Source organism: Adelges cooleyi, unplaced genomic scaffold (assembly GCF_023614345.1).
Source record: "Adelges cooleyi isolate 19-005CV unplaced genomic scaffold, UGA_ACOO_1.1 ACOO_flye_CR_arks_rails_tigmint_CR_PRNA_1, whole genome shotgun sequence".
Lineage (NCBI taxonomy): Eukaryota > Metazoa > Arthropoda > Insecta > Hemiptera > Adelgidae > Adelges > Adelges cooleyi.
Genome location: NW_026095751.1, coordinates 4,540,972 through 4,566,412, shown reverse-complemented (window position 1 = coordinate 4,566,412; position 25,441 = coordinate 4,540,972). Strand labels below are relative to the sequence as shown.

At 34.9% G+C, this 25,441-nt stretch overlaps 1 protein-coding gene across 2 annotated transcripts in view; it reads left to right on the top strand.

The window, feature by feature from the left end:
* Positions 1 to 14,076, top strand: part of LOC126836399 (dual 3',5'-cyclic-AMP and -GMP phosphodiesterase 11-like) — a 35,754-nt gene extending 21,678 nt beyond the window's left edge. Inside the window, exons 2-22 of one of the 2 annotated variants that reach the window (XM_050569752.1) lie at positions 380 to 577; positions 1,642 to 1,876; positions 6,465 to 6,813; positions 7,228 to 7,630; positions 8,308 to 8,534; positions 9,466 to 9,573; positions 9,640 to 9,777; positions 9,890 to 10,000; positions 10,074 to 10,168; positions 10,335 to 10,398; positions 10,478 to 10,713; positions 10,784 to 10,883; positions 10,952 to 11,038; positions 11,118 to 11,285; positions 11,360 to 11,469; positions 11,558 to 11,645; positions 11,713 to 11,813; positions 11,912 to 12,053; positions 12,117 to 12,191; positions 12,265 to 12,348; positions 13,168 to 14,075. In XM_050569752.1, coding sequence (XP_050425709.1) covers positions 433 to 577; positions 1,642 to 1,876; positions 6,465 to 6,813; positions 7,228 to 7,630; positions 8,308 to 8,534; positions 9,466 to 9,573; positions 9,640 to 9,777; positions 9,890 to 10,000; positions 10,074 to 10,168; positions 10,335 to 10,398; positions 10,478 to 10,713; positions 10,784 to 10,883; positions 10,952 to 11,038; positions 11,118 to 11,285; positions 11,360 to 11,469; positions 11,558 to 11,645; positions 11,713 to 11,813; positions 11,912 to 12,053; positions 12,117 to 12,191; positions 12,265 to 12,348; positions 13,168 to 13,281 — 3,180 coding nt within the window. In that variant the 5' untranslated portion in view covers positions 380 to 432 and the 3' untranslated portion in view covers positions 13,282 to 14,075. Of the gene's footprint in view, positions 1 to 379; positions 578 to 1,641; positions 1,877 to 6,464; positions 6,814 to 7,227; positions 7,631 to 8,307; positions 8,535 to 9,465; positions 9,574 to 9,639; positions 9,778 to 9,889; positions 10,001 to 10,073; positions 10,169 to 10,334; positions 10,399 to 10,477; positions 10,714 to 10,783; positions 10,884 to 10,951; positions 11,039 to 11,117; positions 11,286 to 11,359; positions 11,470 to 11,557; positions 11,646 to 11,712; positions 11,814 to 11,911; positions 12,054 to 12,116; positions 12,192 to 12,264; positions 12,349 to 13,167 lie in introns of both variants that reach the window. The other variant, XM_050569761.1, reaches the window with a different exon arrangement.
* Positions 14,077 to 25,441: the final 11,365 nt, after the last annotated feature.

Below are 25,441 nucleotides of genomic sequence, written 5' to 3'. Positions count from 1 at the left end.
GAACTGTTATTTATTGCGCAAATAATAAAAGCTCTCACATTTCTTATGGCACTCATTAGAATATACCAAAAATAAAAACGACAGATCTTTAATCAAATATTTTCTTTTTAATGTTTAAAAAAAAAAGAAAAGATTTTGTTAATAATTATAGAGATAGGAAACAACCCTCGATAAAGTTGTACATATTGTGTATAATATCTACATATCATGTATGGCTCTCGTGTATCCCGCGGCGGTGTGACTCAATGTCGAGGTTGACGGTTCGCTTGCGTTTTAAAAAAAAAAAAGAGAGGGACGTTACGCCCACTCGTGTATTAAACTTACATATTACAAGTATATGCATATAAGTATTATTATTGTTATCATATATTATATATAGGTAATATATAATTTACTTAAACACGATGATGATGGACGCACGGTCGGCCGTTAATGGGAGGTGGTGGTAGTCCGTTGAGAATACTCACGCCCGTGATGGTGCATTGTTCAATGGGACAAACTTTTAGTATGGGTCACCAGCGGTACCGTCGAACCAAATATCGCCATAGCAACATCAACAACAACAACGATCACCCAGGTATATTTTGATAACATAAAATTGATAATAATAAGTTACAAATTATGATTGTGTTACACCGGTCCGTACTCGGCTATGATACGCTTTGAATGTATAGCTTTTAGTATAGTTGATTTATTATGAAATAACTAAATATTCGGTAAAAAAAAAAAAAAAAAATGGAAAAAGTGCATTTGCTTGACCGCATCCTAATCATACAAATTGCATGGCCTGGTCGCGAACCGTCAACGTGGGTGTTGGCTTGTGTGTGAATGTTTAGTTGTAGTATTGGTGAATATGTTTAAATTTTTTATCACAAACCTGTGTATAGAATCACAGCTATCAAGTCAGTAGTGACGTTAGTTAGTGGCTTAACTGTGTAAGTACACTCTACAGGGCGTTGTTGAAAACTGGTTATAATTTCGGGGATGATTCTTTTAGATATATCCTATGCCGGATGTGGTACATTATCTGAAGAGAGTTACTGAAAAATATTTTCTCACTAATACGGTTATATTTCTAGTAATAACGCGGCCGTCAGGTAAGGAACGCGAAAAGGAATTTTTAATAGGTATAGCCGTTTTCCGTTGCAGCAATGTTTGTCGCACATCTTAATTAAATAGTTCATATCCGGACGGTCTATCGAGAAGGTATAATCGTTTTTGTGGTTTAATATGGGTTCACATATTTTGACCTTTTCGTCCCAGTGTTGTACTTTATTATAACGTTACCAAAACCGTTACCGTAAATCTTTTTGTGTGTCGAGTGAGTGGTGTAGTATGTAGAAAAATACTATTAATCGCCGCATGATGATGATGATGATGATGATGTAGGCATGACCTATATTTGGCGTGGAAAAAACATCTCATCGTTTACCTACCTGATTATGATGTTGTTGTAGTGTGTAAAAAATGTTTTTCAAAAATGGCGGGCTAGCTCCCAATTACGTATAGGTACCAAAATGTACAATTGGAAATGGCGCAATGCCGCGACGTTAACGACACACACACCCATTGGGTGGTTCCGTGTACGAACTCTGATGAACTCTGATGGTTTTAACGTGTCTTTTTTTTTCATCCAATCAGGGTTACAGTCCAGAAGCAGCGGCGGCGGCGGCGGCGGTGGAGACGACCTGCGAATGACTGCCGAGACTTGTGGCGGAGGAGACCTGATCCGGATCACCGCTTTATCCTCGACGGCCTTGCCGGGACCACAACCGCCTTCGTCCGCCAAAAACCACCAACACTATGATCCAGAGTACGCGAAAATCGAAGCGTGGCTGGACGAACACCGAGACTTTGCCCACGATTACTTCCTCAGGTGAACGGCCCCAACTCCAACACCGATATATTTATTTTAAATTAGCCGATCAATTCGGACCGCGATGCCCGTCGTGTTATGCATGACCATTTGTAGCGATAGCGAAAACTCCTCCCCTCGATTGGTTTTTAATGCTAAAAAAAAAACGCCCATGTTTATTCCCTTGCAAATGGTGATGCGAACGATCCGACTAGGCAATTGTGTTTGATTCGTTAATTGAAACAACCATTCGAAGTGGTTGCACACAACACTACTTTTAAAGAGGCGTAAACGCCAAGAGTATAACAAAAAAAACCGCGTTACCGACATTTTTTAGCTTGTTTTTGGGGAAGCCTACTCTAAGACATGTCCATGTTGCGTAACTATCTAAGAGGGTGTTTTGGTTTTAAGATATTTGTATTGTTGGTATTTTGGTCGTCCAACTCGAGTGCTCGGTATATTAGGCACCTACTATTAACCTGATCTATAGGCCAGCTGTTGGCCAACCCACTTAAACACCACCGACCGGCGTCGACAATTATTTAGGAAATCTTTGTCTGCTTAAGCGACCCGTGTGCTATTTTTAACTTGCAAATTGCCTACTGAGTTGTGTTTTATTTTCCGTCCAATTACCACCGCCGCAGTCCGACAATATAAAAAAAATTATATACCTTTCGACATAGGTACGCCGCAATAATTTCATTTTTTTTCTGTTCGTCACTCATCCACCGTGAATAGTTTATGACCACAGACGGGCACTCAGGGGGGATAAAAATATGCAATTTACTCACGGCCTAATATTGGTAATTACAGCAGGTTGTAAGAACCGTTAGCCGCCGTATATAATATACTTTTATTTTATTTTAATAATCGTGTTTGAAGTATAGATGCCGCATCGAACGGCTTTTAAAATATTCTTTGTGAAATAAAAAAAAAAAAATCATAAATTACTCGCGTTGCGTTTTTTTACTATAGTTCCTATCCGTAGCTTTTGCATAATTGTATGTTTGTAAGTACACTGCGCAAATGATATGCAAAACATACTGCAGTTTTGGAATCGATCAATATGTATCCGCTTTTTCGCATATACCTGGGACGGTTAAGACAAAAATCATTTAAACAACCCTTTTCGTTGGCTTATATAGGTCTGGTCTGATCGTTGTGACAGTAAGAAACATTTGTGGTTTCCTTCAAACAAACCCCTAGGGGCGTCTTCCGTTTGTGGCAGTTAACTGTTTTCCTATAACAAATGTATACAACACAGCAAGAACTCGATTTGTAGACAAGCCGTAGAATTGACCCTTCCCTATCCCTGTTCCTCCTCTGGGGGTGTAAGGGGCGATATTAAACGGCTTTATTAATATGGACTTGGATGGATTAAGATACTATTATTATGGACTAGGAAAAGAGGTGATTGTATCTCCCACCCCTCAAAAAAAAAAAGCATCGAATAGTTTTAGGAATTGATCCTACTATTTGATGGCCGATGTTAAAAAAATTACTTGTCCTATTTTTTCTTCTTTCTTTTACCTCAGCTGCGGCGGGTATACCTGTATACAATAGGGCTGTGGTATAATGTAATGAAGAACCGACACACGAAGCTAATGGTGAGACCGTGAATACGATTTCTTTATATGTTCGTTGGCGCATCGTGGCCGATTCCAAGAACTTTGCTTTCTACAAAATATTTTTTCTTTACTTGAGGATTATATTATTATTATTATTATTTGTACAAAACGCACACGAGTCAGTGCTCCCGTATCTTTTTACTTTTTTTTATTTAAGGACGTCGACTAGTGCGCACGTCTTAATTGACCGCTGCTACGATTAAAATTAATGCAATAACAACAATAATAATATTAATAATGATATATGTATACACATGTCATTACTGTATATCGGTAGTATAATAATTTCCTAGTAGTATAAAATGTAAAGCAATTCGTTGGCCGCACTTTGAAAAGATTAGAATTCTCGAAACTAATTTTATTATTATAATGCACTTATATTATAATATATAGTTACACGACCTTATTTCATGTGGATTATTTATTTAAGTTACATTTAGTCATTATCCAGTTATACCAATTATCTAATTATGCTGATTTAACAAAATATTAAATAATAAATTCCCATCGACTAATTTTTAGGTACATATTGTAACGGATTAAGCTTATAAATTGTAAATAAACTTGAAGTAATGTGTTTAAAAAAAAAATTTATATTTTTATATGAACGGCCGCTACAGCTCGAATTGTTTTTCTTTATACCAAATGCAGTAAGCTCTCGAGACAGATTTTTAGAGCCAATATTTTTGGTTTTTAATTCAGTTATCGATAAATAACTGAATTAAATTACACATTAGTGTAATTTACATAAAATAATGTATATGGGGCCGAGAACAGGGTTGGCATGTAAAAAATATTTTGTTTAAAATGGACATTTTAACATGTTTTACATAATAAAAAAAGAACCCCTGTTGTTTTTATTATTTAAGAAAAACAATTAAATTTGCCAACCCAGGGCTGTAAACATATTTTTTACTCTATAACTTTGTTTATCATTTTTTTTTGACAAGTAACTGATAAAACTACCGTTCAAAAATTAAATACTATTTTGCAGAGTTCCCTAACGTAACGAAAATGATGAACGGTTAAAATGAAAACGTTCAGTTCACAAGTTGATAATAAACCAAACGTAACATACTACAATTTTTGTTCAACGATTTTACGTTCATTTGAACGTCATGTGTTTAAAATATACATATATAATGTATTTAAATGTCCAAAAACCGTTTCCCTGAACTGAACGCAATAAAATGATGCGTTCATTGAACTTTTAAACCTATAACGTGATATGATTTGAAACCCGCTACCTTGAACTGAACGTAAAAAAGTGATTTGTTCATTAAATTTTTGCATATAAACGTTATAGATTCGTTCATTTTTTTTAAAAATTTAACCTTTAACTTTTTTTATTTGTTTATAAATTTAACAACTAACACATTTGTCCAAAAAGGAAAAGTTATGTTTTAAACTTTTTTTTTTTACAAAATACAATTTGTTAAAAACTTTTATATATTTTGGAACTTTTATTTAAAAGCAGTTTCGTGTAACTTGTAATATAAGTTCCATGACAACGATATACGATACTTATCATACTTACTAAACTTACGAAACATATAATAATGACAAATAATTTATTTCATAGATATATATAACTTGTTATCGAAAACGGCATGTCGTATATAAAGCCGATGCTTAATTATTCAATAAAAAATAAATAAATCTTACAGAAATAGTTATTCTATAAAAAAATATACAGAAATTAATAATTAACAAAAAAAAAGTTGTCAATACCTTGAATGTTAATGCTAATACCACGATGCTTTACTTTTTATTTGGATAAAAAAAAAACCGATTTTACCATAGTATTTTTAAGTAGACTAGGACGTTGGTCGTTCAATATACATTTCCGCCGAGGAACTGATTAGACAATTATTGTCTACGCTAATGTCAATCAAGTCATTTTTTATGGAACTTTTATGTCACAAGTTTTAACAATAACTTCTGTAGTAAAATTTTTAACAGGGATTAACAAAAAAACAATTTTTTTTTAATTATGACTTATTTTTGGAAAATTGATTAATTATTGAATCATAAATAAATAAATAAGTTGTTAGAATGAAGGTTAGGTTCAAAACAAAGTTATTTGTATGAACGAATCTTAAACGTTTATTTGCAAAAGTTCAATGAACAAATGGTTTGTATTAGTTTAGTTAAGTGTTACGGCATTTGAACGTTAAAACATATATCGTTATAGTTATAAAAGTTCAATGAACGTATCATGTTCTTGTATTTAGGTCAAGGTAATAGTTTTTAAACGTTAAAATGTATTACGCGTAACCGTTCAGTAACGTGTAACCGAACTTATCATTTTATATTTCTTATGATATGACTTTAAATGTTTGCCAACAAATGTATGAATGTAACACATAATTAACGGTTATCAGAACTCTAGTATTTTGTCTTTACACATTTTCAACGCTTTCGACAGGAGCTGATGAACATAAATTCGTGTTGAATCGTTTGAATATATTTTGAATTTGAATATTTATCCAAAAAATCGTTGTTAACGTTTCATTTTTATCGTTAAATTATTTAATTATTTCATGATGGACTTCTTAGGTTTCTATTCGATCTTAGCACATCAGCCTTTTCCAACTTTATGATCTAACAAATTAGTGAGCAGTGTCATTTTTTGATGATGTGTCATGTAGTACGTGGCTAAATGATTTTGAAATAAATCAAGAAATGTAACTTGATAATTTAAAATTACAAATTACAATCGTATTGATTGCATTACGTAACAGAATAATTTGAATTGAATTAGTGTCCGGCCCATGCCGGGTTGCATAATCATTAATTGATAAATATAATGTTTCGTTCATTTACTCTAACAAATATCGTTGTGGATTTTTTTTTGTGTCCCAACTTGTAAAACTGGTCATCAGTTTTACTATAGGTACCGTTTTGTAACGACACTTTAATGTTAAATTGTAACGTTATTTGATGCGTTAATCGAACTCGATCGTTTGTTTGCGTTGCAGAAAGGCCACCAGAAATATCGTGGACGCTTGGCTGGTGTCGCACGCTTCGGCCAGCAGCTGCGGTGCCGGAAACTCGGCGGCCACGCCGACCGGCAACGAGCGGCCGTCTTCGGTGGGCGCTTCCGGCGGTGCTGGAGTCGGCGGTAGCGGCACCACCACGCCGGTCCGGAAGATATCCGCACACGAGTTCGAGCGCGGCGGCCTCAAGCCCATGGTGACCACGGTCGACGGCACGCCCACGTTTCTGGCGTATGACCATCCTGACGAGACGACCACGGCGCCGGTGGCCAGGAGGCGTTCACGGCACGAGCTCCGCCAACTCGACGAGAAGCAGCTTATCTTCGAACTGGTAAGTGCAACGAACGCGCCCGGGTTGCGCCACGATGACCTTCGAAAGCTGAAAGATCGGTTGTGCTACGGCGACGGTGCGCGCTGTTCGTTTGGCGTAGACGACTCGCCGTAGTGCACATACACAAACAGTCATTGATTGGATATCATTGAGACCTTATGGACAAGCGGGTTAATTAATGCCCCGCCGTCATCGGGTAATATCGTGCAAATCAATTACCGGTCGGTGTATGTACGGGAACGCCGTCTGCATTCTAATCCGCGTCCCGGCACACGGTAGTCCGGCATGCAGTAATAACGTTATGTTATATAAAATATGATTATTAACGCGAACCCCGGTTAATATTTCGTATACGTTTTTCACTGTCCGGCCGCACGTGCGTTAATGACTTTCATTTATGTTTGTCGTGTACAGGTGAAAGACATTTGCAACGAATTGGACGTGCGGTCGCTGTGCCACAAGATCTTGCAGAACGTCAGCACACTGCTGAACGCCGACAGGGGATCGTTGTTCCTGGTGCAGGGCGGCGGGCTCTCTGCGTGCCAGCACGACCATCACAGACCAATACCGACGGTCAAGCGTGTGTGCAGTCCCCGGAAGCCGCACGCCAGTATCACGGTCGGATGTCTGAGCAAAGACGACCATTCCGTGGCCACCGCCGCCGCCGTTACCGCCACCGCCTCGGACGACGAAGTGGCAGCCGGCGAACAGCAGCGCCAACGTCACCATTCTCATCACGATCATGTTCCTCAACAACAGTCCATCCAACCGGCCGAAGAAGCTGTGGTCGGCGCCCTGATCGTCGGATCTCCCATCGGTGAGTTTTCTGTGGCTGTCTAATTAAAGTGGGGGATTTTCAGGTGAAAATCATGACCGCTATAAGAGATAGCCTCTTTTTATGGAATTTATTACTTTTTGGGCATGTTCAAATAGCAGATAATAAAATACAGTATTATCTTATCCGAAAGAAAAATCGAATCGTTTGACTAAATGCGACCTTGGCCCAAAGTCTACTTTTGATTTGTTTACGCTGTTGAGTTAGGCATAAACATAACATTAATCTTTTATTTGGTGTCAATACCATTGTTAGTAATATCTGTATAGAATAGTATGCACTTCTCCATTTATCCTGTCAACTCATGTTTTTACTCGGTAGAATTACACTTGTGCCGGTCGTCTACTCAATAGAAATTTAACGGCGGTAGTAATAAAATGACGGGTTACCTGTAACATACCTAATTAAACTATTAATAATGTTTTTGAACTAGTAATGACATTGATTTATGGTATACTGTAGATATGTTTATAATATAGACTACACATTTGATGTATTTTCTTCCCCTTCGATAGCGTTTAAACTCATAATGTAAATGAACCAAACCGATACACGTTTTGAACGGTACCAAAGCTGGGGGCTATATTTTTAACACTGGTTACGGATGACGTTTGGTTTTGATTACTAATTATTATTATTATTATTATTGTTCTACTCAGGCTCCACCAACGTGGGTTCGTTGGCGCCGAAGCCCGTGGTCGCCCAGCCGTCGCATTACCAGGGTTGTCAGTCCAAGTGTTTGGTGTCCAAACTTTTTGACGTATGCTCTCGGTCCACGCTTCAGGAAATGGAGAAGAAAAAAGAGATTCACATACCGTGGGGTACGGGCATCGTGGGGTACGTGGCCGAAAGCGGAGAGCCTGTCAACATACCCGACGCGTACAAGGTAAATTGAAAAAAAAAAATCGTATACAACATTAATGTCGTCTAGCACTTTTTTTTGTTTGTGTCTACTGTGATTTTGAAGCCAATGTCAGTTGAGAAAATTCCTACGGAAAGAGAGAGTACAGCGTGTGTGCATTAGAGACGAGGAAAAAATAAACAACAAATAAGACCTTCTCGATTCTTAACAGTTGTGTAATATTTTCGCAAAGATCGTATTCTCTACAACTTTGCTTGTTTATCATTTCGTGTAGTTATTTGTTTGACCAGAAGAACCGGTTTTGAGTCAATGCTTGTGTTGCCATTGTTCGTGTGTATACATTTGCGTCGAGCTTTATTCTTTGGCCTTTGTTGGTCGTTTCGACTTGCTTTAATACACACGAGAGGGGCTATCGTCTTGTATACCGCGAGAGGTTGGTAGGTTTACAACTAGGTATGCGCTATTCTTCTTAAATTTGTGGTTTTAGCATGTTATACATAGGCACCTATCTCTCATCTTCATCACTTGCCTGCTAATTTCGAGGTTTTTCTACTAGTTGTCAAGCAACAAGATAAGAACAATGCATTTATTATAGTTCATAGTTTTGCACACGTCATACGTTTGCAACGTGGTGTAATGGAGTGTATGTAAAGTTACATTTACTATGACAAAATGGATTCTATTCGAGTTAAGAATAATCAGTCGGTCGAACATGATCGGCACATCGATGATACTTTGATACTAATGTACCCACCTCTGATTAGAATAACGTTATGATTAAGAAAGAGAGAAGGAAAACAAAAATCCGCAGATAAACTCGTTGACCTCTTTCGGGTCAAGGCGTTGTGGCTTCTGCAAGATTGCACAGATTTCAAGGCTTCCACAGACACACATGCTCGTGTCGTGTGCAAATTATTATTGTGTTGTACTCACAATTGTGTGTATTCGTTTTCAGGACACGCGCTTCAACCACGACATAGATGCTCGTACCGGATACAAAACACACAGTTTGCTGTGCATGCCGATCAAAGACTTCAACGGCGAAGTGATGGGAGTGGCGCAAGTGAGTACAGGATTATTTCGACGATCGGCACACGGTTATTGAACATGGACGGTTTTTGTTTTTCAGGTGATCAACAAGAAAAACGCACCGTGCTTTACAGTAAACGACGAGAAAGTCTTCGCCGACTACTTGCAATTTTGCGGCATAGGTCTCAGAAACGCGCAGCTCTACGAAAAGAGTCAGTTGGAAGTGAAAAGAAATCAGGTGCGACTTCCAAATAGCTTTGACCTAGTCTCCGACGGTTACGGAGAGGACCCCCCCAAACCTTAAAGTTATTTATACTGATTGTTTTTTTTTTTTTTTTTTTTTAATCCAGGTTCTGTTAGATCTCGCCCGTATGATATTCGAAGAACAAAGCACGATCGAACATATGGTTTTCAGAATCCTCACCCACACCCAATCGCTGATCCAATGTCAAAGGGTACAGGTAATAGTGGCGCAGTCGTTTTAATGTCGGTCGTTGTTCTACATGTCTTTGTGTTTTTTTTAACGTTGCGCAGGTTTTGTTGCTGCACGAGGCGTCCAAAGCGAGTTTCTCGCGGGTATTCGACTTAGAAGCCAACGACTTGCAGGGCAAAGACAGCGAGCGGACCAGGTAAAGTGCAGCCGGTGTCATTGGGTTTCTTACTTCTTTGCGTCTCTCCGACGGGAGACAAAGAGAAAGATCAATGAACGCGCGTGTTGGGCGTTCAAACGATTTATTCCTAGTCTCATTTTATCGCCTAGGTAAGCCCCTATTAACAGTGCCCGTCATTTTTTAGCCCTTTCGAGAGCAGATTTCCAGTGAACGTCGGCATAACCGGTTACGTGGCCACCACCGGAGAGGTAAGCAAGAAACGATCCAAAACCCGTTAATATATAATCGCGCGTGGTTCTTAACAATATCATCCCCGTCGTTTTGCAGACGCTCAACATTGCCAACGCGTACGATGACCCTCGTTTCGACAAATCGGTGGACCAGGGCGCCGGGTTCAAACACTCCACCGTGCTGTGCATGCCCATCAAAAACTCTTCGGGCCAAATCATCGGCGTCATACAGCTGGTGAACAAGTTCGACGATCTCGTGTTCACCAAGAACGACGAGAACTTTGTGGAAGCGTTCGCCATATTCTGCGGCATGGGCATACACAACACGCACATGTAAGTAGTATAGCCGGTCGACCGGCAGCGCGGCACTGATGAGCTCATCTTGGTTTATATCGGTTCGCAGGTTTGAGAAAGCCATTATAGCCAATGCCAAACAAAACGTCACGTTGGACGTGCTCAGTTATCACGCGTCCGCGTCGTTGGAAGACGCGCAGAGACTTAGGGTAAGTACTGTCCAAACGGAGGTGTGTAAAATAAGCGAGACTGTATTTTGGGTTTTTCGTTTGTCCAGGCCCTGCAAGTGCCGTCGGCAGTCACGTACAACCTGTACGATTTTTCATTCGACGACATTCGCATGACCGACGACGACACGCTACTGGTAAGTAGTAGACACTTATTTTGGGCCGTAGCCTTTAAACGGGTAACTCGGGTATGACGTGCCGTGGTTTTGTCGGTAGGCGTGCGTTAGAATGTTCCTAGACATGGACTTTGTGGAAAGATTTCACATCGACTACCAAGTGATGTGCAGGTGGCTTTTGAGCGTCAAGAAGAACTACCGGTCGGTCACGTACCACAACTGGAGGCACGCGTTCAACGTGGCCCAAATGATGTTCTCCATAATCACGGTAAGGGTTCGTAACTAGTAATATTGAAACCCAAACACGACGGTTGACCACGAACGCGTGTGTGTTGATTACAGGCGACTCAATGGTGGAAAGTGTTTGGCGACCTGGAATGTCTGGCGCTGATCATCGCCTGTCTGTGTCACGATTTGGACCACCGAGGGACGAACAACTCGTTCCAGATAAAGTGAGTGATCGAAAAGTCTTTTACCCCCAACCTGCGTTGGCCGCGCGAGTGTAAGTCCTCTCGGACTAACGATGCGTTCGTTTTGCAGAGTGTGTTCGCCGCTCGCCCAGCTCTACTCCACGTCGACCATGGAACACCATCATTTCGACCAGTGTCTAATGATCTTGAACAGTCAAGTATGTTGCGTTTTGCTTACTCGCGCCATTTTTACATGAGTTTTATAATGACGGTTACGGTTTCCAGGGAAATCAGATATTGGGTAACCTGTCGCCGGACGAGTACACCCGCATCATTCAAGTATTAGAAGACGCCATTCTAGCCACCGACCTGGCCGTGTATTTCAGGTACCTATTGTACTCGTTGGCGCCGCGATCGAATACCCGATCGGTGAAATAATAATTGTAATAATAGTCGGCATTAATGTTATTGTTGGTGTGCGCAGGAAACGAGGTACGTTCCTGGAGTTAGTCCGCACGGGCATGTACGATTGGACCCGGGAAGAAGACCGGGAGTTGTTGAGGGCGATGCTGATGACGGTTTGCGATTTGGCGGCCATCACCAAGCCGTGGGACATCGAGAAGCGGGTAAGTCGTCGGTCTTCGTTTGGCAACGTCTGCGGGTTTTGACTTTGCCTCTTGCTTTTGCAGGTAGCCGAACTGGTGACCAACGAGTTTTTCGAACAAGGCGACATCGAGAGGAGAAATTTCAACATAACCCCCATCGTGAGTGTTTACCAAAAAACCAAACCCCTATTAATAGGCAACGGCCTGTTGGTAATGTTGTAATGTTTTGCAGGACATCATGAACCGAGAGAAAGAAGATCAGCTGCCGATGATGCAGGTCGGGTTCATTGACTCCATCTGCTTGCCTATATACCAGGTGAGTCGTCGATAACACGAATAGACAATCGTCGAAAGGTCATACGATTATTGCATTATAAACGTCGGGGTGTTTCGTTTAGGATTCGGACTTTTCTATTCTAATAAAATATAAAAACGAAAAAAACTGTCACCGAAAATGGTATTCGGACCCAGTTTTCGAGATCGTTTAATATTGTACGTTTTTAATTTGTTATGTTAAACGTTGGTATTTTTTTTTTTTTTACATTTTTAACTAATTTTGTAAAATGATTTCGTCGAGTTTTGAAAAATATTGAAGAGTTGTATTAGCAATAAATGTCTGTAATAGATTTTAACACACCGCGTTCAAATTTGTACTGCTAACACTGTAGTTTGGCGATTGACGATTTTCAATCGCGTGGCAAAAACGTTGTTGGTCAATGTAATTATTACATTAAACAAATAATTATTTAAATAATTGCTCAAACCTTTGAAGTTTATTGAAACGTATCTTGTCGATAAAACTCGTTCGAACCGTTATCAGTAATCAGCAGCCATCACTTCCGGTGGCGATGACGTTACAAGTAAATAGCCACAATATTGTAAACATGGAACATGTTATTCGCTGTTCGACCGGTCAGTGTGCGATAGGGCTCCGACGTCGGCGGCGATAATACATCATTGCCAATACATAATATCATATCAATATAATAACCCATAATAATGTAATGCTAAATTAAAAAAAAAAAAAAATCGTCAGGTCTCTGGGAATTAATTATTGGTCACAAACACCTGTATGATTTATTCGTTATTATTATAAATTATTACGTATACCTAATACTATTTTCTTGTAATTCAGGCTATAGCTGACTTGTCGGAAAAACTAGAACCGCTGATCGAAGGAGTCCGGCAGAACAAAATCCACTGGCTCGAAGAATCCAAACAGACCTATCATCCCCAGAGTCACAAGTAGACGAACGTTAGGTTTTTTTTTTTTATACTAGTGGAACGCGTGCGTGTGTGTGTGTGTGTGTGTGTGTAAAGTATTTGCGCAAACGAGTTAGATTGCACTAATAGAGCGACTGCTGATAATAATAATAATAATTATAATATGTGAATTAGAAGAAAAGCAAATTTCTGCATAACCAATCTACCTAACTTCCTTCTCTCATTACATTTATAAGGTTATAAAAAAAAAAAAAAAACGATATATATTTACATAAATAGATTGTAAAAGAATATAAATGATATATTGAAAACAACAACATAAAATATAATATTGTTGTTGTTGTTTTTTTTATTATTATTAATATATAATACGATGAATATGTTTTTTATTATTCTCTTTTAATTCGTGTTTAATATTATATAAACAAAATAGTATTTCCCCTGTGTTATAGACCTGTGTATAAAAACGTACAATTACTTTCGTTGTTAAGAGTGACATCCTTGTTTTGTTCTTGTATTTTGTACCACCTACCTGTGTGTATATATTATTACCTTTTATATAATTATACATAATAGTTATCGGTATATTGTTGTGTACGATCACGTTTATAATATTATTTATCGATATTATATTGTAATGTATTTTTAGGCCCATACCAATGCAATGGTTTGTATTCAACCAACGCCCGTCATGAGGCAAAACAATGAAAACGTTTACTAAGCTTTATTTATTATGTGTACCAATATTATTACATGCGAATAAGTTGTGTTTTTTTTTTTATTTAAATTATTATTTTATTACGTTACGGCAATAAAATTAATAACATACTATAATGAACATATCAGCGCACTTGTCTATTGTTTAACCTCAAAACATATTTTTCTTTACCATCCGATTCCTAGTCGGTAATTTTTTAACGAACAGCATCGTCGAAAAGGTCAAGATATTATGCTTATTCAATTAATTAATTAGGTTACAACCAGAACTGTAATTAGATATAATATTTGAAAGCAGTATCATAGTATAAAATACAATATTGACAATATATTATCACTGTCTTAACATGTACTCCTAGTCTCAATGACACGAATATACAATATAGGATTTGTTTTTAAAACTGAAAAAATGTGTGTATTATATATTCTTATGATAATATGTCACATAATTAGGTTTTTAATAGTTTCAAGTTAAAAAAAAACAGCTCATTTTAACGAGTAGACGATGTCTGGTTATATTTTTGATTTTGTATTGAAATTATTAAACACATAAACGACCCTGAAACGTTCCCAGGAGTACTTAATCTTTCATGATGTGTTATTGTATAAAAATAGAAAAATATCAACACATAAGTGACTATTATACAAGAAAGTTAACGCATAAAAATATTATATTAAATTCTTGTTTCGATATTGCGCCAAGTGGTGAAATTATTGTAATGTAATGAGGCAAAGGAAGATGCAATATTTTTAAACAAAGTAGTCAAGAAGTGAAGGTAAATTTCAAGCATTAAATCATAAGACGTTCATGTGTTGAAAACAGAGGTGAGCATTAGTCGACTGAACAAATAAAAGAGTATTCAAATATAAACCCACTATTTTTGTTAATGTTACTTGAACATTATCAAATACAAGTGATATGTATTTGAATAAAGTAATATATTAAGATTTCAGTTAATACGTTATCAGATTTACTTTAGTTGTTATTTGTTATTCAAGTACGTTTTGATAATTAAATTTACATTGGCAGTTCACACAGCTTTCAAATGGTATTTTTTTTTAATAATAATACTTTTAGAAGTGTTTACACGTTAAATCTGTCACGGCCACTTCATGATAGTGACCTGGTATAAAGGTTCAAAAAACCCACGGGCTTTAAAAAAGTACCAGCCCGGTTGGGTTTTCATGGGTTTAAATTAATTTAATGAGCAATTGGGTTTTTTTTTACTTATTTAATAGCAATAATATAATCTAGACAAAATGGCTGTCCATTGATTTTATACATTTATTAATGCGAAATTATACAAATGTAATAATTATAGAAAAAACTTCAAAAAGTATAACAACATATATACGAGTATTTTATCATAAAATATGTCGTCATATTATTATTTTAAAGTGTAAAGTAAGTATTGCAATAGTCTCTACTTTAAATACAGTATATTCAAAAATGGTTTGTGAATAATAATTTTGACGATAAACAGAATTCGTTTCGGTTTTGGTAGTGGTAAACTGATGTCTGCGGGAATCAATTTCTATAAGAATTGTTATTTGTCTCCTGTCGCGAGGGAACAAATCGAATTAGATGCTTTCGGTGCACTGCTGGTATTATTTTGTTCGACTAATCAGATTAAACATAACGGCACAAATTATGTAAAGCATCATAAAGAAATTTAGTTCAAAGTCCCTTTTATAAAAAAAAAACATATCATAATAAAATAACATAATCTCGTTAATTAATTTCGGAGCCACAATTAAAGTCATATTTTAACTATTGTTTTGTCAGGTTCACTCGTTCGGCGACAAAAGAATTCTATTAGTTTGCACAACAACTATATTGGACGAATCTTTGTATTTAATGTACTTGAAGCATAGCTATTCGCTTACTTAGGTATTGTCTTTTGCGCTTGAATTTCGGTTATTATTTATTTTTCGTGTCGAGGAACATTATTGAATTCTAAAATAATAAATATGATAATAATAATTATTATTTACACATTTGTGTCTTATCCTCGAGCTGGGCATTTTGTTTGTTTATTAAAAACACGATTATCATGTAAGCAAACAGAAATGTCCAATATAAATATTTTATTGTGCTATATCATATACGTATTTAAATTACTTAAGTAAATCAAATGTTTTAAAAAACAAATTTGTTTTCTATTACTTTAAGAAAGTAACACGATATTCAAAAACAAAACTTATTGTAGATTTCCAAAGTACCAGAAAGTATTATTTTATTTATTTAGTATGTATATTTACAGGCGTTACACTACAATTTTTCGGAGAGCAAATTCATTGATGTATGTTTGTTGCATAATCAGTACTCCTTATATTCGAACTCTGGTTATACCTCGCAAATCATAGAAATAGCATAACGCGTGATTGGAATGTAAATTAATATTGTGTAGGAAATACAATTATTATATTGGTTGATCGGAGTGTGTACGATGATAATAAGAGTGTAGTGGCCATCTGAAGTCAATTGATCTGCATGCTTTGTAGTCCGCATGTGGCATTCAAAGGTTTTTCATAGATACTCGAGCTGGCTATTTGCAAAATAAGTGTGTTCATGTGGTGTTATTCTTCTTATTTCGTACATACATTAGACGGTGGTGGTGGATAAATATGCATAGTATTATATATTTATAATTTTAGTTACCCGACCTGCGTTCCGCCTCCAAGTCCAACCGTTCAAGCCAGTAAACAATAGCACAATAGTAATTAGGTATGTGTGTGATCATCCCTTTGAGTTGGTATATTATAGGGTTTACTAATAGAGTCTTGCAATAAAACAGTGACCACGTCCGGTGATCATGGTAAAAACAATAACTAAACAAAATCGTACCGTTCCCCTCGGCGGATATATCATGTGATAAGACGTTGACGCCGGCGATGACAGTGCGAATATTCCCTCGTTTATCTCTGCGTTTCAATGACGCGTGCTTGTCTATTGTGATGGTTAACATAAAACGACGGGAGCTCATTGTCGTCAATGCCTGTGTGTGTGTGTGTGTTGTGCAGTTTGGATCAAAACCGATATCAATACAAGTACATTCGCGGTTAAACGACCCCCAAGTGACGGTTTGACGTCAACTGCGTCTATATAGAGACGACTTATAAGTTATTTTCAAAAAAATTATCAATTTTTTCAAAATTCAACGTCGTATCAAAAATGTTTAATTTAAAACAACTAGATGCATAAAACAACTTCGTGGATATGTTTTTGCGATTATTTCTAGTACATTTCACTTATCAGTTATCTTTTATCGCATTTCACTCTTTTGTCTCTAATCTCTAATCTCTTAACTATGATCACTAATCTCGTGTCTCTTATCTCTAACCGCTTAGCGTAACGTGAAAATGGCGACATGAAATTGCTTGTATCCAGTCCAATAACTTATCCGTGTTAAAAAAAACACACAATGTCCTAATGGATTTTCTCTTTTTGTTTGCGCGAAAAAAATGATTTTGTTAATCTATCATCTGAGTGACTATTAATATTGCAGCTGCGTATTATCATGCGTTTAACATATTAAATTAACTTCATTAGCCATTATAGTAAAACTAAGCGCTTTGTGGATTATTCTCGAAAAACGGGTTTCTTAAGAGAGCGTCGCACCGCCAATTTTATAAGGAGTAAAGTATAGGCAATTTTTTCAAATCTTAATTTAAAGGTTAAACTGTGATGTGTAATTATTAGTTCAATAACTAGGACTCTATTATGGTAGTTAAATTATTTTTTTGGACTATCACAGCATCTTTTAAAGTGATTTAAAAATATTTTTTCATCTCAACTTGTTTAAGCAGACTGAAAATAACGGGCAATAACGGAAAATAACGGTTTTTTTCATCATTCTAAGTATAACGAGCAATACATAGTTTAGAAATAACGACTATTTTAACATTTTTAAATTACTGTAACTTTCCAAAAAATTAATTTTTAAAAAAAAACGCACCGTCTTGCCCTTTGGATTATTGTTTTCTTTTAATTTTATAATGGGCGCTTTTACTCTTAAACCGTTTTGGTTTTAAGCAAGTTATTTTCAGTCTGTTTAAACATGTTTTTACCACTGAAAATCACCGGTGCGACGCCCTCTTAAAATTTGTTTTCAATGTATGTCGACGCGTATTTAATAGTTGCTTAATTTTTTGGATAAATTCAAATCAACCAATTAGTTTTACATTTTAAAATATATTTGTTAACATCTTAACAGTAACAACTATTTATTTTTTCTATTCCAATAGGGCGTATAAAAACAATTAATAAATTGTTACAGAAAAAACACGGGAATATTTTTTATCTTTTTCTATTGCTATTCTTTTCTAGCTTTTATCTAGTCATCTGTGGTGGTAGTTAACAAATTGGAAAAATCTGTCGCTCTAGAAAGTCATTTTTATTTACTGTAATGTCCATAAGTCATATTAAGAACGTTTTAATTTATACCCTAAAATTAATATAGAAATTTAACTACGTATTAACTAATTTTATTGAAGTTTATTTAACTATTTTGTCAAACAATGTTAGCCAAATAATTCTTTTATAAATAGCTGCAATTAAAATGATTGGAATGGTACCTAAAGGACCTCGCATTCTAAATATCTAAAAAGGCTCCAAAATACTTTTTACCTATCAGCTTAGACCGTCGGATGTCATTATCAGAAAACTTAAGACTGTTTTTACACCTAGGTATATAATATATATTTATGATTTATACATTTAGGATAATCAAATTAATTAAGATTGGACGGTTAAAATATGTTTTTCCTTTAAAACTATATTGTATAATATTATAATATTTGATATGAATGAGAATAAAGTCAAATTATTTCTTCAAAATGGGATACAGTTAGACAACATTATCGATTATTGGCGCAAGACGTTCCACGATCAAAGTCAAACGACGTGTGGTGTGGACTAGATCAAAACTGTAACATCTTGACGCCGTGCGTTGAACTCTGTAACCAAGACACAGTCGCGTCACCTTCATTATATTGAATGTATGGCCCGATAACGGCGTGTGTACTCTTACTCTCCCGGATGTGTCCAAGAACATAGAGTTTTATAATATTTATAAAAAAAAAAACTATTTATATATGTATGTATATAATAATAACCCGCAGATTTGAAATGTAAGAATAATAGGCAAATGTCAGCTTTTGTATCAGTAACAATATATAACAACGTAACGTTCATAGTAAATACAATAGTCATTCAATTATTTTTCAATTTCGTTATTTCACAGATAATACCGCAAAAAACGTCATTGGCGTCGACGTATTTAAATTTATTAGTTTCTCTTTTACTATAACACGAATGACGGTGTTCATTCGACAGCCAGCCGGCTGTGAAAAGTTTCCATTTTAGTGTTTGGGACGAGCAATCCAATCTTGTTGGCTATAGACAATAGGTAGTCGTTATTAACATATTTGTTTAATCTTTGATGGTAAGCTCAAACTGAGAAGGTATTTTTGTCATGTTCCTGTTCTCATGGTGTACCTCTGGAACCCGTAGACAGATATATTTTTATTATTTACTGTTTTTTTAGTATTTTTTTTTAAATTGTTGTATCCCAAACAATCTACTATGAAAATGAATTTCGAATACCGTTCAATGGTTCAATACGAACGGTGCACAATAATGGTGACACCGTTTATGATATCACCTACTGCAGTCCCGGCGTTCGGCCAATGATCTGAGTGCAGGACCTTGGCCTTTATAAATTAATACAACAACTTCACAGTACACACTGTGCCATTGCCGCGGTCGTTAGGTATTATAATAATATAATTGTATATAGTATACATTCTTACTATACATATACCGGTTTCGTGCGGTTTTCTTATCACATCTGTCGTGTTGTATCCGTGGATGATAATATGTACAAATCAAGTTTCTTCTGCGTCACGAAAATGTCATTAAGTAGGTCGTACTCGCGGGTAGAATAAACTTCTTCGGGTTTAGATTATATCTCTACACCAGAGGGGGTTTCCCCTCTGGTTTTAAATTTTTAGTTGAAGAATTTTGTTTATTTTTTTTAAGAAATTAAATAGAAATACTAAAAATTATAGGAATAAATTGTATCCGTAAACATTTGCTGGTCATTATAAACAAGCAGGCAGTACGTTTTATTATTTTCTCTTTATTTTACTACACAAATATAGATATTATGATATTAAAACTATTTGTTTTCTAATATGTCATAACATTTCACAATTAAATAAAAAGGTTACTATTTTTTTATATACTTACACTTATTATTATGGTACAGTTCTTAGGTTGTTTTTAAATTAAAACCACCCTCAAAATAAACTGTTCAATAGACGCGTCAACAATAACTTTTAAGCAAGTCGTTTTTCAAACATTTCAAACATTCACCATTCACATTTAAATAATCGTTTTGAAAAATTATGTAACATTTTACAAGGCGCATCAACTTGCAAATTTTGTGAACTATGGTTATGTATTTTAATACTTCTATAAACCCCGAAAATTGGTGTAATCAAAAATCAATGTGCCAATATGTTACCTTTTATATGGGAAGAAAATAATATTATGAAGGGATAGAATGCCTATCTCAAAACTGCAATTCTAAGTGCTCAAATTTACTTCATTATTAGCCATGTTATTTTTCTTTCACTAGCAACTATAGACTACTTGTCTATACTACGTATTAAATATAAGTATGTTGCATCGAGTGGTATTAGTATTTTTCTTAAATATAACTGAAAGAGGTTTATTAATTAAAATACTACGCACTATGTCTTTTTAAAAAAATAAAAAGCATTTACTATTTAATTATTGGGTTCTCAAAATAGTCGAGTAGAAATTATCGCTCGCAGCAACACTTAGAAAATAATGTCTGTCGCGATTACCTACTCAAAGTAGTCACGTGAAAGTGATATTCTTTAAAAAGTAATGATACCGTTCCTCCTTTAATGAACACATCACAGTGATCACGTGTTACAATAGTTGTTTTTCATTTCAGTATAATAATAGTAATATAATATATTAAACCGCTATAGGCGAAGCAAACGTTTACTGAGTGATAACATTCAGTAATAATACAATATAAATAAATTATTGTTTTACTTTTAATTAAATGATTTTTATTATGTTGTTTTTTAAAAAAAATAGTTGTTTGATTATCAGCTTTAAGACGATGCCATACTTACCATTTTTAAGGATTATATAATGTATAGGCAATTTCTGATAAAAGCAAGTTAAAATTACAATGTGTATTTATTACCTTTACTAATTTGTTTTTTATATAGATTATTATAACTTGCATTGTAAATATGTTTGTTTGAAGCCTCTCGCTTTCCCAATACAACTTTACCAACAATTGAATTACAAATTATTAGTTTTCTTAGCTTTTTGAAAAATAGAGAACTTTAAACTACATGTAGTCTTGTCTTAAGATAATTTTAAAATTCAAGTCATCATTTGATTTTCAAAAAATCATTTTTTTTAACTCGGTGTTAACCGAACAATAATAATAAAATTAAAAATTAAAAACTCTTCGCAAAGGTAAAGGTATAGTATAAGCATGATTAGTATGATAGTATGATCTTTCTTTTAATATCGACATAATTTGTACATGATATTTAATATATTCAGAGATGTGTACAAAATGCTAACTCATGTTTTTGCATGAACGACGGCACGTGTCCTCTTATAAATAAATTGTTGAGGAGTAAATATTTTCGTTCCAACTGATAAATGTATTATTGGACAAAACATTTAAAATTGTGTACATTGTACTTGGATTTTATCTAAGTAACGATAATGATGGCTCAATGTTGCTCGTTGCTACAATTATTACACATGATATTTTGTAGCTAACGTGGCAGACGTGTGCCACATCAAACTATGTAGTTACTTGTACGTGAATTTGACGCTTATGCATCAGTTTTATCGTTTTACCAGACAATAATGTGACACATACATTTATCCGGCAACACCGAGATAACACATGCGTTGCATCCGGTGTCGAACACAAAATATCGACCACCTGGATAATAGGTTATAAAGCTGGCGCTAGCAAACGGTTATAATGGTTTTACGGTCTGGGTAATAAATGCACAAACAGCTGTTTGCCGACTAACATCAAAATAATAACGTAAGCCAATGTTGCACTGGTAACATGTTTTTGTTTTTCGTATACACACAATCCCCACGCAACAAGTGTTTTCGAACCGGTAAATTTGTAAAATATAATTTAGCACTGCGACTGTTGTTTAGAATTGCTATTCTGGCCCTATGTAAATTAGATACCTGAAGTAATAGTGTTCAGCGGACAATGGCATAGTGTACGTTGTCACGGGCTCTTGGTCGTTTTGGTTGAGGACAACGGAACAAATAAAAATGATACGCGATTATTGTGTAGCCTAACGACCGTAGCCGCATTTCTGGATTACGGGGCACAGCGGATGCCATTTTTCCTGTACACTGCGTTTTCCTTCTGCGCCAAAAAGGGCAAAATATGTGCTCCATCGCAGCGTACTTGTTTATTGAGTAGGTGTCATAATAGTTCATTCGGTGTGCACGGGGCGAAACATAAAGACCGGGAAAACAATAGCCGCCGCAGTGATTAATGTGCCTCGACACTCGGCAAAATTCTTCTTCCTCTAGCCGACATAGTATTTGGATGGCCTTGTAACTGTCACTGTTTGCTCCTCCTTCTATTGGCAGACTCTTAGTGTACAATTAGGTATAATATTCTCATCAGTCTGTTGTCATCATCAGTAGCACTTCCCCGTATATTTATTTGAACTTTGAAGTGATATAATAACCTAAAGGGTATAAGCGTCATTTGTGTTTTTTTTTTTTAAAGACTTTTTAATCATAAAATGTTTGTCGATAAAACCCATTTCTATCTGTGTTTGTTGTACATATGTTTATATATTTTTGAAAACGATTTTAAAGGAAATAAATGTCACCCATTGTAAGAAATCATAATTTTCCATTTGGTTATTAATACTTCACTTTTAACATCTTCCAACTAATTTTTTAGTAAGCCACTAAATCCTTTTAAACTCACTACTCTTACTTATTTCACTTTTCTGTGATAGGAATCCTGTCTACTTACAACATGTTCAATTTATTTGCAACTAATTAATTAAACACTCTTCATCAGTAGATTTTAGAGACTTATGTATGATTACTTACTAAAATAAAGAAATAGGTATTGATTATAATATCGACCCCGTTCATGCAAAACACACATTCAATTATTTTTTTGTCTAGATTATTATTTTTACTAAGATCAACAGCAAAAAATACCAACGTTTGTTGACATCCGATAATTTCAAAGAGGTAATAACAATGATTTAAAAGGAATTTTAAATTTCAAAAAGTCTAATTTACATTATTCTTTTATTATATTATTTAATATACACCAAAAAGTAAGTAAAAAACTACGGTTTTGGACTTAACGTGTTTTGCATGAACGTGGTCAGTATTATAATGAAGTTTTGGGTAATCTACTAAGTGTAATAGTGTTAAAAGTTAATTATAAAAATGTTTAGTATTAAAAATAGAATATTTTATTATTATGTTGTTTCGCGCGAGCTGTAACAAATTCAAATATGTTTACCTTTATAAAAAAAAATATAAAAATAATCAACAGTTTTTGCTTATGATAAAAAGTTAATGAATGACATTTGGGATGTACAGAAACAAATAAACAATAGTACATAGAAAAAACATAATAATTGTATTTTACTATCATATTTAGGTACCATATTTGGACACGTGGAAAACAATACCAAGTGCAGATTGTTTTAAAGCTAAAAAAAAAAAATAACACAATTAACCGTTTACTATATTTTTTAATATTAATTATTACACAACAATTTTTTTTTGGTGTCCTAGAAATTAAACTTATTAGGATATATTTGATGCACTGTTTTTAAAAATGATACTAGTTTATTTAGGTTCACTTTAGTCTTAGAGATACAGCTTACTGCATCACAATTCAGATGCTAATTTAATTACTATTTCATATTAATTTAATATTAATGTATTTTAAAATGCTATTAAAATCAATAAAATATAATGGTTTAAACATTTTTTAATCAAAGTATGAATTAACTATTAAGTCATAATAATGAAAAACTACACTAACTAGCCGTTTACATCTGAGAATCTTATGTTTTTTTGGTAGTATTTGTTAGGACAGTCCCTTTGCAAGTTTTACAAGTATTAAATTAATAAGTTAAACACTTAAAAAGTTATAACAAATATTTACGTACCAACTTATTAATATATCATATTATGTAAATATCTCCAAATTAGAGCCCCCATCGAATAAAAATAAGTCGTATTTCAAATCGGGCACCAATGTTATTAAATAATTAAGTTAATTTTTAAGACAACAAAATGTGTTTTACCAGTATTATCAATTACCGTTTATTTTGTGTAAATCTAAAAACAAAAACTAAAAACTAACTATAATGTATTTTTTTTAGCAAAGCCAACGTTTTCTTAATCGCTAATATATTAATTACTCAACAACAATGCGATTTTTAGCAAGTAAATACAACATATACGGCAATACAGCATAGAATTATTATAACTATTTGCTTTACAAATATAAGATATTTAATATCGGTGTGTCTTAACACAATATATATTTTTTTACTTATAGAATAAAAAAACGTGGAAAAAAGACTTTCTCCTTTTTATTTGTACTTTTTACATCATAATTCCATGTATTGTGCACACTGTCCACTAGTTTGATTGTAGAGAGAGGCGTGGGAACTATCAACTATGACAGATCGCAGTAACTTTGAACGGTTAGGTTAGGTTCATTGTAAACGATTTTGTAATTCGGTAGAGTTTTTAAGCTATCGTTGATTTTACATAAGTTTGTTACAAATTCAATGTAGTAAGTGTCTCAGTCAGTCCTATCTGTTAAGTCATTGTATAACCATAAAAACACGGTTTCAGTTTGTCTTAGCTCTAAGTTTTGTGCCCATCAATTATTTTACTGGGCGTCGTAAAACTCACTGAGATTTTACATGGTACAAATAAGGTGTTTATATATATTTTACTTCTTTACAGTTCGTTGCTCCTTCGTCACTGCCACTAGGTACTTCATGTTATCGCGTGACTTTTGTTTAATACACTGATAGAGTTGACTTACATGTACCCATAAAACAATAGTACACTAAAAATAAAAAAAATTATAATATACTTGTATGTCTATACTATTTCTTTAAAAGTCGCGCCGGGTTGCTAACGAAATAAATTATTTTGCCGGTGAAAAACACTTTGAATGAAAATGCAACCTTTTCGACGCCAATCATTTATTTTGTTTATAATTAATATCCGCAATAACAAATCAATTTTACTTCACCGAGAAAACTTGTGTGGAGGGGCCAGTGTGATCCAATATTAACATAATAAAAATAGCATTAAGTAATTACAATTGGAGACTTAAATACTCGATCATAGTATACAA